Source organism: Bufo bufo, chromosome 3 (genome assembly GCF_905171765.1).
Source record: "Bufo bufo chromosome 3, aBufBuf1.1, whole genome shotgun sequence".
NCBI classification, from domain to species: Eukaryota; Metazoa; Chordata; class Amphibia; order Anura; family Bufonidae; genus Bufo; species Bufo bufo.
Window position 1 is genome coordinate 277,781,816 of NC_053391.1, and position 12,105 is coordinate 277,793,920.

General features: G+C 42.1%; 1 protein-coding gene across 1 annotated transcript in view; it reads left to right on the forward strand.

Annotated features, from left to right (window-relative positions):
- ANKS1A (ankyrin repeat and sterile alpha motif domain containing 1A) overlaps positions 1–12,105 on the forward strand; it is a 913,309-nt gene that overhangs the window by 701,845 nt on the left and 199,359 nt on the right. The window contains 2 exon segments of the mRNA XM_040424152.1: positions 6,505–6,576; positions 6,681–6,767. Of these exon segments, the coding sequence (XP_040280086.1) occupies positions 6,505–6,576; positions 6,681–6,767 (159 nt within the window).

Below are 12,105 nucleotides of genomic sequence, written 5' to 3' on the forward strand. Positions count from 1 at the left end.
TTTTATTTTTATGGCGTTCACCGTTCGGGTAAAGTAACATGACCGTTTTATAGATCAGGTCGTTACGGACGCGGCGATACCAAACATGTGTAGGGAATGTTATTTTTTTAATTTTTAATCAGTGATAAATGTGTTTTTTGATTTTTACTTTTTTTTCACTTTTTTTCACTTTTTTTTTTACCCAGATCCACTTGGTTCTTGAAGATCCAGTGGGTCTGATGTCTGTATAATACAGTACAGTACAATATATATTGTTCTGTACTGTATTTTACTTACACTGAACAGATCTATGCTTTCAGCACAGATCTGTTCAGCACCATGGACAGCAGGACGCCTGAGAGGCGTCCTGTTGCCATGGGAACCTTCCCCGTCTGCGCAGTTCTGAGCAGACGGGGAAGGTAAGGATGGGATCTGGCGGGGGGGCTGTCTGGGAGCTCTCTCCCTCTCCATCGGGGGGCTGCAAAGGCACAGCAGCCCCCCGATCGGAGAGGGAGGGAGCTCCCTCTTACTGTTAATTTTTTCCATACAGCGGTCCGTACGGACCGCTGTATGGAAAGGGTTAAACGGCTGACATCGCATCACCGATGTCAGCCGTTTATACCAGGGTGCCAGCAATGTGCTGGCACCCTGGTATACCCACTCTACACCAACGATTATTCAATGGGAGGCGGGCGCCTGCCGCACCGCCCGCCTCCCGCACCGCCCCCACCGCCCGCAACACCCCCCCTGCACCTCCCACCGGGCTAAAATCATTCAGAGGTGCAGGGGGGGGTGATAAAAATATATTTTCGGCACACTAAAGTTTCTGATCGCCGCGGTCAGGGACCGCAGCGATCAGAAACAGCAGAAAGCGCAACAAACCGCAGGTCTGAATTGACCTGCGGTTTGTTGCGATCGCGGACATGGGGGGGTCACGGGACCCCCCCCGCGCATTTAGCCGAGGTGCCTGCTCAATGATTTGAGCAGGCACCTTGTTCCGATCACAGCCGGCCGGGCGGCAGTGATCGGAACAACACATGACGTACCGGTACGTCATGTGTCCTTAAGGACTCGGGAAACATGCCGTACCCATACGTCATGTGTCCTTAAGGGGTTAAAGTTACTTTTATTCAACCAGCAAGTCATTTTTTGACGGGAAATTACATAGGTGTCTCCCAAAAGATAATAAGACTATGTACAAGAGGCATTATTGTGGGAAAAAAACATTTCTCGGCTTTTATTTACATTTGAGTAAAAAGTGTCCAGTCCAAAATTATTCATACCCTACTCAATAATCAATAGAAAAGCCTTTATTGGCTATTACAGCAATCAAACACTTCCTATAATTGCAGACCAGCTTTTTGCATCTCTCCACAGGTATTTTTGCCCATTCATCTTTAGCAATGAGCTCCAAATTTTTCAGGTTGGAGGGTCTTCTTGGCATCACCCTGATCTTTAGCTCCCTCCACAGATTCTCAATTGGATTCAAGTCTGGATTCTGGCTGGGCCACTCCAAAAGTTTTTTTTATGTTATCTGCTAACCATTTCTTCACTTTTGCTGTGTGTTTTGGGTAATTGTCATGCTGAAATGTCCATTGGTGCCCAAGGCCAAGTTTCCCTGCAGACTGCCTGATGTTGTCGTTGAGAATCCTCATGTATTGCTCTTTTTTCATGGTGCCGTTTACTGTGATTAGGTTCCCTGGTCCATTGGCTGAAAAACACCCCCAAAGCATTAGGCTCCCACCACCATGTTTGACAGTGGGGATGGTGTTCTTTGGGTTGAAGGCTTCTCCTTTCTTACGCCAAATGAAGGAAATATCATTGTGACCAAACAATTCAATTTTTGTTTCATCTGACCATAACTCAGAAGACCAGAAGTCTTCTTCTTTGTCCAGATGAGCTTTTGCAAAGGCCAAACAAGCTTTTGTGTGCCTTATCCGGAGAAGTGACGTCCTCCTTGGTCTGCATTGTGCAGTGTCCGTTGGATTGTCTGCCTTGAGACATTGCCACCAGCAGAGCCCAGATTCACCAGGATGGCCTTGATGGTGATCCTTGGATCCTTTTTCACCTCTCTAACTATCCTCCTGGCCAGCACAGGTGTCACTTTTGGCTTCCGACCACGTCCTCTGAGATTTTCCACAGTGCGGAACATCTTGTATTTTTTGCTCAAATGTAAGTAAAAGTTGAGAAATGTTTTTTTTATTCACAATAATGCCTCTTGTACATCGTCTTATTATCTTTTGGGAGACACCTATGTCATTTCCCGTCAAAAAATTACTTGCTGGTTGGATAAAGGTAACTTTAAGTCCAAATTTTCCTGGGGCATGAATAATTATGGACAGCACAGTAGATCTGTCAACAGCTTGTATGTAGCTTTTTGCATGTGGACAGGTGGTGGATTCCCCACAAAAAACCAAGCTGCTTTCGCCAAACTGTCTCTGGCCATTTATTTAAACACAGCGCTTCCCCAGGTCTGACATCCGGACGCCGGGGGCCCACTTCCGGCAACCGGACTGCACCCTGGAGCGCATATCCTCTTGTCCATGTCACTACGTTCTAGGACGTCATTTCCGGCTCCCTGATGGAACGCATCAAATGGAACGCATCATCAGACGCAAGGTCTATATGGGGAAGCCGGACATAAGGGTTACAAAATAATGATAGAAAAAGCATAAGACCATCAATTAGATACAGAAGGCCATCCGACTCAAAGTTTTCTTATGTGAAAAAGTGGCCCCCACAACAAGGGCCAGAGACATAATGGGACTATCACACACAAAGGTTTTCCAAATAGTAATGGGTATAAGGAAATAAGGAAAAGGGGATAATAATCACTTAGGTCGTCTCCCTAATGACGATATAGGAAGGGGAAGGACACCAAGTTCAAAAGGATATGCTGAACTGATATTTGTTCACCAATAGTAAGATGCTTCTCGCATCAATTAGGCCAGTTTAAAGGGCCACTTACAAGATTACTTACATAATTCCTGAAGAAAAGTGTATATAAAATGAACAGGGAATTCAGATAAAACATGTGAAATTTAGTCTTTCATTTAACCCAAGGGGGGACTGGTACTGAAAGCGGTAGATCCATGAAGTTTCTTTTTTAAGGATCTTCTTATCCCAAGCACCTCTTCTTTCAGGAAGGGGGACCACCTCGAGGACAGAGAAGCGAGCAGAGCCCACATTGCCCATATGATAGTTGTTAAAGTGATGGGCTACAGGTGTATCTTTTAATTTTTTAATATCATTAATATGTTCGCAGACCCTTCTTCGAAATTCTTTTTGTCTTGCCAATGTAGTCCATAGGACATTTACATTGGCAGATATATATAACGCCTTTCGTTCTACAATTTGCAAAGTCCCGGATAACAAAGGGACGTTGTGTAACGGAACAAGTTACTGTCTTTGAGGTGTTGATGAAATTGCAAGCCTTGCAAGATCCGCATTTGAAGACGCCCAAAGGCTTGCGGTCTAGCCAAGTACCCTCTTTTTTGGGACCCTCATAGTGACTATGAACTAGACGATCCCGCAAGCTCCTTCCTTTCCGGTAGGTAACTTGGGGATATTCCCTAATCACCTGTGTTAGATCTGGGTCCATCGTGAGTATTGGCCAGTGTCTTCTCAAGATGGATACCACTTCCTTGTTGCCAGAGTCGAAGGTGGAGATCAGGCGTATCAGACCCTCGTCTGACTTGTCCCTGGGCCTTGGCATCAGGAGGTCCTCCCTTCTCTTGGACTCTGCAAATTGGAAGGACTCTCTTAAGAGAGTCAATGGATAGCCTCTCTGTATCAGTCTGTTTTTTAGTTTTTTTTATTCTGAGTAAAAATTACCTCCCGAGGAACAGTTCCTGCGAACCCGCAGGTACTGTCCCCTAGGGATCCACCTCTTCACGGCAGTGGAATGGTGACTATCCCAGTGAAGGATACTGTTGGTGGCCGTCGGTTTTCGATGTAACGTCGTGCTAAGGGTCCCCTCAGTTTTTTTCACCACTACGTCAAGGAACGTAATTTTCTCTGTCTGAGTCTCAAAGGTGAAGCTCAGGCCAATATCATTTTGGTTTAAGGTATTGATAAACTTATGAAAAGCGGATATACTACCCTCCCAGATCAGAAACACATCGTCGATGTAACGAGTCCAAAAGGTGATATTATCGTTCCACCAATGGTGCTGATCTGGGAAGACGTATTTATCCTCCCACCAACCCAGGAGGAGGTTAGCGTACGTAGGGGCACATGAATTCCCCGTTGCCGTCCCCCTGAGCTGGTGGTAAAAGGAACCGTTAAATAAGAAAAAGTTACGGGTTAAGGTGTATTCCAGGAGACGTAAAATAAATTTGTTATGTTGGGAGAAATTAGCCCCTCTGGTATTTAGAAAATTGGTGACAGCTCCGATTCCTCGGTCATGTGGAATAGACGTATAAAGCGATTCCACATTTATGCTCGCCAATATACTGTTGGGGTTAACAGTTAGAGTTTCTATTTTACGAAGAAAGTCCATCGTATCCCTAGTAAAAGATGGTAAAGTCAGGACAAAGTCACGAAGTACCTTGTCTAGAAAGATTCCACTGTGGTGTGTCGGGGAATCAATACAGGATACGATTGGACAACCCCTAAGGGGATGTATCCCCTTGTGTATCTTGGGTAGACAATAAAAAGTAGCGGTTTGAGGGGCTTTGGGAAGTAAATACTCAAATTCAGTTTTGTTGACAATACCTTGTTGTAAACCCTGGACCAAGATTCTGGTCAGGTCTGCAAGGAAACTCTCGGTAGGATCTGAAGGGATTTTTTTGTAACTATTTTTGTCGTTTAATAATGTCAAACACATTTGTTGATACTTATGATGATCCAGGAGTACCATATTGCCACCCTTATGTAGCTTCTTGGCAACGGGGCATACTGCAGTAGATGAGTACATTAGAAGCAGGTGTTTTACAGGTTGCAGCAGACTTTCACAATGAATAAAACAGAAAAATGCTAATTTGGTAATGATAAACCCCGTTAACAAAATGGATCTTCAGTTTAATCCTTTTCAGATTTAGGCCTTTGTGTGGTATGGTTGATGCATCTGTTAATATGAAAGCAAAGTAATCCTTTATTTATAATTACTTGAGTGTCACATGTCTGGTCTTCATGTAATGTATATGGAGGCATAACAACTCTCTCCCCATGGCAGAGGAAGAGAAGAATTAAGGTACTTTCACACTTGCTTCTTTCTTTTCCGTCATTGAGTTCCGTCACAGGGTCTCAATACCGGGAAAAAAAGTTTTATCCTAATGCATTCTGAATGGAGAGCATTCCCTTCAGTATTTATCAGGATGCATCCGTTCCATCCCTCTTGTGTTTTTTGGCCGGAGAAAATACTGCAGCATGCTGCAGTTTTCTCTCTGGCCAAAAATCCTGAACACTTGCCGGAATGCCGGATTAATTTCCATTGAAATGCATTAATGCCGGCTCCGGCCCCAAGTGTTGCGGCAAAACTGATCCGTTCTTCCGGTCCGCACATGCGCAAACTATCTGTGAAAAAAATAAATACCAGATCTGTTTTTCCGGATAGACGGATCCGGTATTTCAATGCATTTGTCAGACGGATCCGGATCCGCATTTGTGTCCGGATTGCCGAATTCTCTGCCGCAAGTGTGAAAGTACCCTTAGGGAGATGGATTTCAGCATGCCCAAGTCAATAAGCAGCCACTGATGATGTCTGGTAGCAGCTTATCCCTTTTACATTATACATTTCTCTTTCATGATTACCACTTGACCAAACATGCATGTGTATTGAGCAATCAGCAGCAGCTATCTAAAATGTTTGTCTCGCTTTTAAACTTTAACAAAAAACAACCTTTGAGTCATGGTGCACACCTCAAACCGTTATTCTACTACCTAAAGTCTTGATACAAAACACTAAACGTGCAGTTTATAAAAATACAGCCCAATAGTTTACGCTCAAAACAGCCTTCATGCAGTTTTGCACCAACTTTCAAGCGTTAAAGGGTTTGTCTTACTTCAGAAAATGGCACTTATCATGTAGACAAAGTTACTACAAGGCACGTCTTGTGATTGTTCATATTGCCTCCTTTGCTGGCTTGATAAATTTTTCAATCACACTATACACTGCTCGTATCCATGGGTTACAACCACCCTGCAGTTCAGCAGTGGTGACTGTGCTTGCACACTATAGGAAAAGGCCGGGACCGCTGGAGTGGTCGACGCTCTTTCCTGTAGTGTGCAAGCCTGGCCACCGCTGCTATGTATTTAGTATCGCTGTCAGATGTTTTTTATGCTGCAAAACCGTTAATAAAAGTTAATTAGTAAGTTATATGTACCCCAAAATGGTGCAATTAAAATCTACAACTTGTCCTGCAAAAAAAAAAGCCCGCTTATGGCTACATCGATGGAATAATACTAAAAAGTTATAGTTCAATGTCCAAAACAGGCTGATCACTGAGAGGTTAAAATATTATAAAAAATTTCTTAAATTTATATTATTATTATTTAATGAACTGACCCTTTTCTCTTGAACAGTATTTGGGATCTATGCTAATTAAAGATCTACGAGGGACAGAATCCACACAAGATGCGTGTGCTAAAATGAGGGTGAGATTTTTAATTTTTTTTTCATTTGTGTGATGTATTAGATGATCTATCACTCGGTGTTTCAGAGATGTTGTGTTTACTGATTGTAATAAATGTACTTACAGAAGTCCACAGAACATATGAAGAAAATTCCAAGGATTACCCTTTCCATAAGCTACAAAGGTGTGAAGTTCATTGATGCTTCAAATCAGGTTAGAGAAAAATTTGAAAACCCTGTAAAATTATGGCACTGTGAAGAATTAAAGTACTATAAAACCATATAGGTATATAAAAATATATTTATTTTAGTACCAGTGCTAGTACCGCACATACTTTATTTACTATTACTTATTACAAGCAGTCCAGGAACCATTAGTAGACAGATCTTTTCTCTTAAAGTTGTTGTTGATCTTCTTTGAGACCCCTGTCCCCCATATCTGGACCCGCAGAGGGGAGGCTTTTAACCTGGTCCCACGCTGAGTCCCAATTCCTTTGCTTCCCCTGCTGTCAACATTCAGTTTGATGCTGGTGCAGCCAATGACTGGCCACAGCTGGGACCTGTCCCCCTTGCTTCATGTCAGTTGGTCACGTGACACAAGGGGGCAGGTCACTACTATGGCCAGTCATTGGCTGCAGTGGCGTCAAAACTGATGGTGACCGTAGTGGACCCCAGCGCTGCCAAATTACTGCCGAAAGACGAACAATCCTTTTGAAAGTTAAGGGGTTATTCTCATCTGGACATTTATGGCATATTTGCTTTTTTTTTTTTTTTTTCGTGCGGATTTGATGGAGAATTTTTTATTTTATTTTTTTTTTGTTTGGGGGGGGGGGGTTGTTGATTATATTTAAACCAGCATATACCTGTTTACTACACATGGTATCACACAAAATTATCTGTGGGTGATAACAAATTTAAGCCTAAATTTGTTTCCATTTATTTCTGTCTCCACACGTTTCCAATCAAATTTTCCAGTTCTTCCCTCATGACAGCACCACTAGGAGGATGTTTCACTTTGACCTTCTTGGAACAGGAAACAGAGGTTAAAAAGACCCCTCTCACCTCCAGTGTTTTTCCTGTCCCTACAGAGGATAGACACAGAGATTCCCTGCTCTGGGATGAAGACATTTCTACAAGATAATTTCAGGGCCTAAGTCTGGGACTAGGATCGGGGGGGGGGGGGGGGGTGGGGTTTATGGCCTCTCCTTCCAGTTACTTAATAGCCTTGCTAACACCTCTTGGGGTAGAGGTTCCTTAGCAGCCTGGAGCCTATAGGTGCATTCTCTGTTGGCCTAGGTTTGATCAGGGGGGGTTCATCTTCTTCTTTTCTACCATATAAGTCGCCATTCCAGCACCTTCTCTGTTAGGGGTCTCCTGGCTTGCTCCTAACCCTAATGAGTGAGTAATGCAGCTAGTGGTTACCTCACTATTGATGGCTATGGGTTTATAAAGCTTATATACCAATTTTCAGGGCAATTGGAACAACTTCATTTCAGTCAGAATTAATTAGTGTCCAAACCAAACTTTTTAAATGATACCAGCTAATTCTCAAGCAAAATATTAGGACATCTGTCCACAAGCTGAATCTCAAGAGAACATGGGTCATGCAGTAAGACAATGACCACTCATGCTATTCTACCAAAGAATTGTTAAAGAAGAAAAAAGTTAGTTTGCCAAAGAGAGCAAAAACTAACCTTAAAATGTTCTTCAATTATATAAATGGTATAAAGTATAAATCTGAAGTTGTCGGCCCTCTACAGAGTAATGAGGGGGGAGTTGCAGAGAGCGATGAGGACAAAGCAGAGCTATAAAATACTATTTATTTTTTTTCTCCACTGTATTCACTGAGGAAAATAAATTGTCAGATAAAATGCAGAATGTAAAAGTAAATTCCCCAGTAAGTGCCCTGTCTGACCCAGGAAGAAGTATAGCGGCATCTTAAAAAGATTAAACTAAACCCCCCCCCCTGAGATTGTGCTCTATTCCCAACTCTATGATAAGAAATTCCTTGAAAATTTGGAAGTGGTTCTCAGCCAAAGAGGGATCTCTATCCTTACCCTCCCCTTTGCTACTTATTAAAGATATAGTTTCTCTAGCCCCTAAAGAGCTTAGAGGATGCTTTCCCCTCTCCTTACTGTTTTCTGACACCCCTATAAGAGAACTGTTAGACTCTGGAACCCTACCTCCTGACCAGAAAATATGCGAGTTGCTTAAAATAAAAGCCTGTAACCCCATTCCACTGAGATTCCTCAGAACGGAGATCCTTTCCTCCCTTAAAAACACCCTACCTCAAGGAGAACTCTCCTGGTTCGAAAAATTATTAAGTAATTCCCTTTATCCCCCTAAACTTATCTCCACAATATATAGGAACCTAAAATCTCCAATTTCTGATCCCAAACCAGCTATAGTGGGACTATGGGAAAGGAATCTACAATGCAATCTGTCGAGTACAGAAATTTCCAGCATGTTGATCTCTCCGCATAAGATCTCCAGATGCACTCGAACCCAAGAGAATAGTTATAAAATCCCCTCTCGGTGGTATAAAACCCCGGATAAAACATGCCTTTATAAAAAAGACTCATCCGACCTTTGTTGGAGATGTAAAAAAGAAAAAGGCTCTTATTTCCATATCTGGTGGTCTTGCGAAGTGATCAAACCGTGGTGGGAAGAAATAGTTACCAATAGAATTTGCCAAACCACCATTACCTGTTCCCCAGAACTAGTTCTGCTCACTTTAGGGATCCAAAAAACCACCAAACATCAAGCGTCCCTTTTCTCTCTTATGCTGGGAGCAGCTAGATTATTGCTTCCAAAGTTCTGGCTTACCCCAGATATCCCCAGTTTTGAGAGTTGGTACACCAAAATTGACCAGATATACAGACTTGAAGAAATCTCACACTGGGAGTTAAGAACAAGATCCGTTTTTCTTAGTATCTGGAATCCCTGGAAAAAATTCAGGCATTACATTTAAAATTCACAAGCAAAGTATTCTGCACTCCTACAAATCACAGAATTTATCTTCCGACTAGAAGATTCCCCCCCCTTTCTCTCCCCTCCCCTTGACTACTCTTATGTATCCTCACCTCATCTCATGTTGATTTGTCGGTACATCCCATGCATGCATATCCTACAACCTGTATTGATGGCAATTGCTACACCCTGCCATGAATATGATTATGTTATGCATGTCATATGTATACCTGTAATGTTGACTGTTTTTTATATGTTCTCTGAAAATAAAAATTGTCAATATAAAAAATAAAAATAAAATATTAAACTAGACAAATTGCCAGGACCAGATGGCATACACCCCCGTATCCTAAGAGAATTAAGTAATGTCATAGACAGACCCTTATTTCTGATATTTAAGGACTTTATACTTTAACATCTGTTGTGGGTAAACTGTTTGAAGGTTTTCTAAGATATGCTATCTTGGAGTACCTCAATGAAAATAAGCAAATAGCACCATATCAGCATGGCTTTATTAGGGATCGGTCATGTCAAACTAATTTTATCAGTTTCTATGAGGAGGTAAGTTCTAGACTTGACAGAGGCTTGACTTGACAATGGATGTCGTATATCTGGACTTCTCCAAAGCATTTGACACTGTACCGCATGAAAGTTTAGTATATAAAAGAGAATGCTTGGACTGGGAGAAAATGTCTGTATGTGGGTAAGTAACTGGCTTAGGGATAGAAAACAGAGAGTGGTATTAATGGTACACACTCAGATTGGGTCATTTTCACGAGTGGAGTACCTCAGGGGTCAGTATTGGGCCCTATTCTCTCCAATACATTTATTAATGATCTTGTAGAAGGCTTGCACAGGAAAATATCAATTATTGCAATGACACTAAACTGTGTAAAGTAATTAACACAGAAGAGGACAGTATACTGCTACAGAGGGATTTGGATAGATTGGAGTCTTGGGAAGATAAGTGGCAGATGAGGTTTAACAATGAGAAATGTAAGGTTATGCACATGGGAAGGAATAATGCAAGTCACCCGTACATACTAAATGGTAAAACACTGAATAACACTGACATAGAAAAGAACCTAGGAATTTTAGTGAACAGCAAACTAAGCTGTAGAAACCAGTGTCAGGCATCTGCTGCCAAGGCCAATAAGATAATGGGTTGCATCAAAAGGGACATAGATGCCCGTGATGAGAACAGTCCTACCACTTAACAAATCACTAGTCAGACTACACATGGAGTATTGTGCGCAGTTCTGGGCTCCTGTGAACAAGGCAGACATAGCAGAGCTGGAGAAGAGGGTTCAGAGGAGGGCAACTAAAGTAATAACTGGAATGGGGGGACTACAGTACCCTGAAAGATTATCAAAATTAGGGGTATTCACTTTAGAAAAAAGACAACTGAGGGAAGATCTAATAACTATGTATGAATATATCAGGGGTCAGTACAGAGATCTCTCCCATCATCTATTTATCCCCAGGACTGTGACAAGGGGACACCCTCTGCATATGGAGGAAAGAAGGTTTGTACACAAACATAGAAGATTTTTTACAGTAAGAGATGTGAGACTATGGAACTCTCTGCCTGAGTAGTTGGTGATGGTTAGTTAACTAATAGAGTTCAAGAGGGGCCTAGATGTATTTCAGGAGTATAATATTACAGGCTGTAGCTACTAGAGATGGGTCATTGATCCAGGGAGTTATTCTGATTGCCTGATTGGAGTCGGGAAGGAATTTTTTTCCCCTTAAGTGAGGAAAATTGGCTTCTACCTCACAGGGGTTTTTTGCCTTCCTCTGGATCAGATTGCAGGATAAGGCTGAATTCGCACATCCGTGGAACACGGTCCGTGAGATACCGGACTGGTATCCTGCTTAGTGCAGGAGCGTACGGCGTCATTGGTTGCTATGACGCAGTGCGCTTTGTGTACAGTAATGCACTCGTATAGATCATACGAGTGTGTTCCACAGACGTTTGAATTCAGCTTAACAGGCCGAACTGGATGGACAGATGTCCTTTTTCGGCCTAATAACCTATGTTACTATGTTTTGTGTATTGACCAAGTCAGACTCCTAACCTTAACCCTTTCAAGACCGGGTAAATTTCTGTGTTTCTGTTTTAATTTTGTACTCCCAGCCCTCACATAGCTGTATGAGGGCTTGTTTTTTGTGGAACAAGAAGTACTTTATAATGGCACCATTTACAGTTGCATACAATGTGGTGGGTAGCGGAAAAAAAATCCAAAATGGGGTGGAATGATAAAAAACCACCATTCCATCACACTTTTATGTGTTTTTTTTTTTACACTGTTTCCTACGCGGTAAAACCTGTTACTTTTATTCTCTGGGTCAGTACAATTACAAGGATACCCTACATGTAAAGTTTTTCTTGCGTTTTAATCAGAAAAAAAGTAAATCTTTGGAAAAAACTAATTTTTCTTTTGCATTGCTTTATTAGGATACCCATAACTTTATTTTTATGTAAACTAAGCAGTGTGAGGGCTAATTTTTTGCAAGCCATTGCCCGGCTGTGGCCGTATTGCGGCTCGCATCACTTGAATGGGTCTGCAATCCGGAAGGTC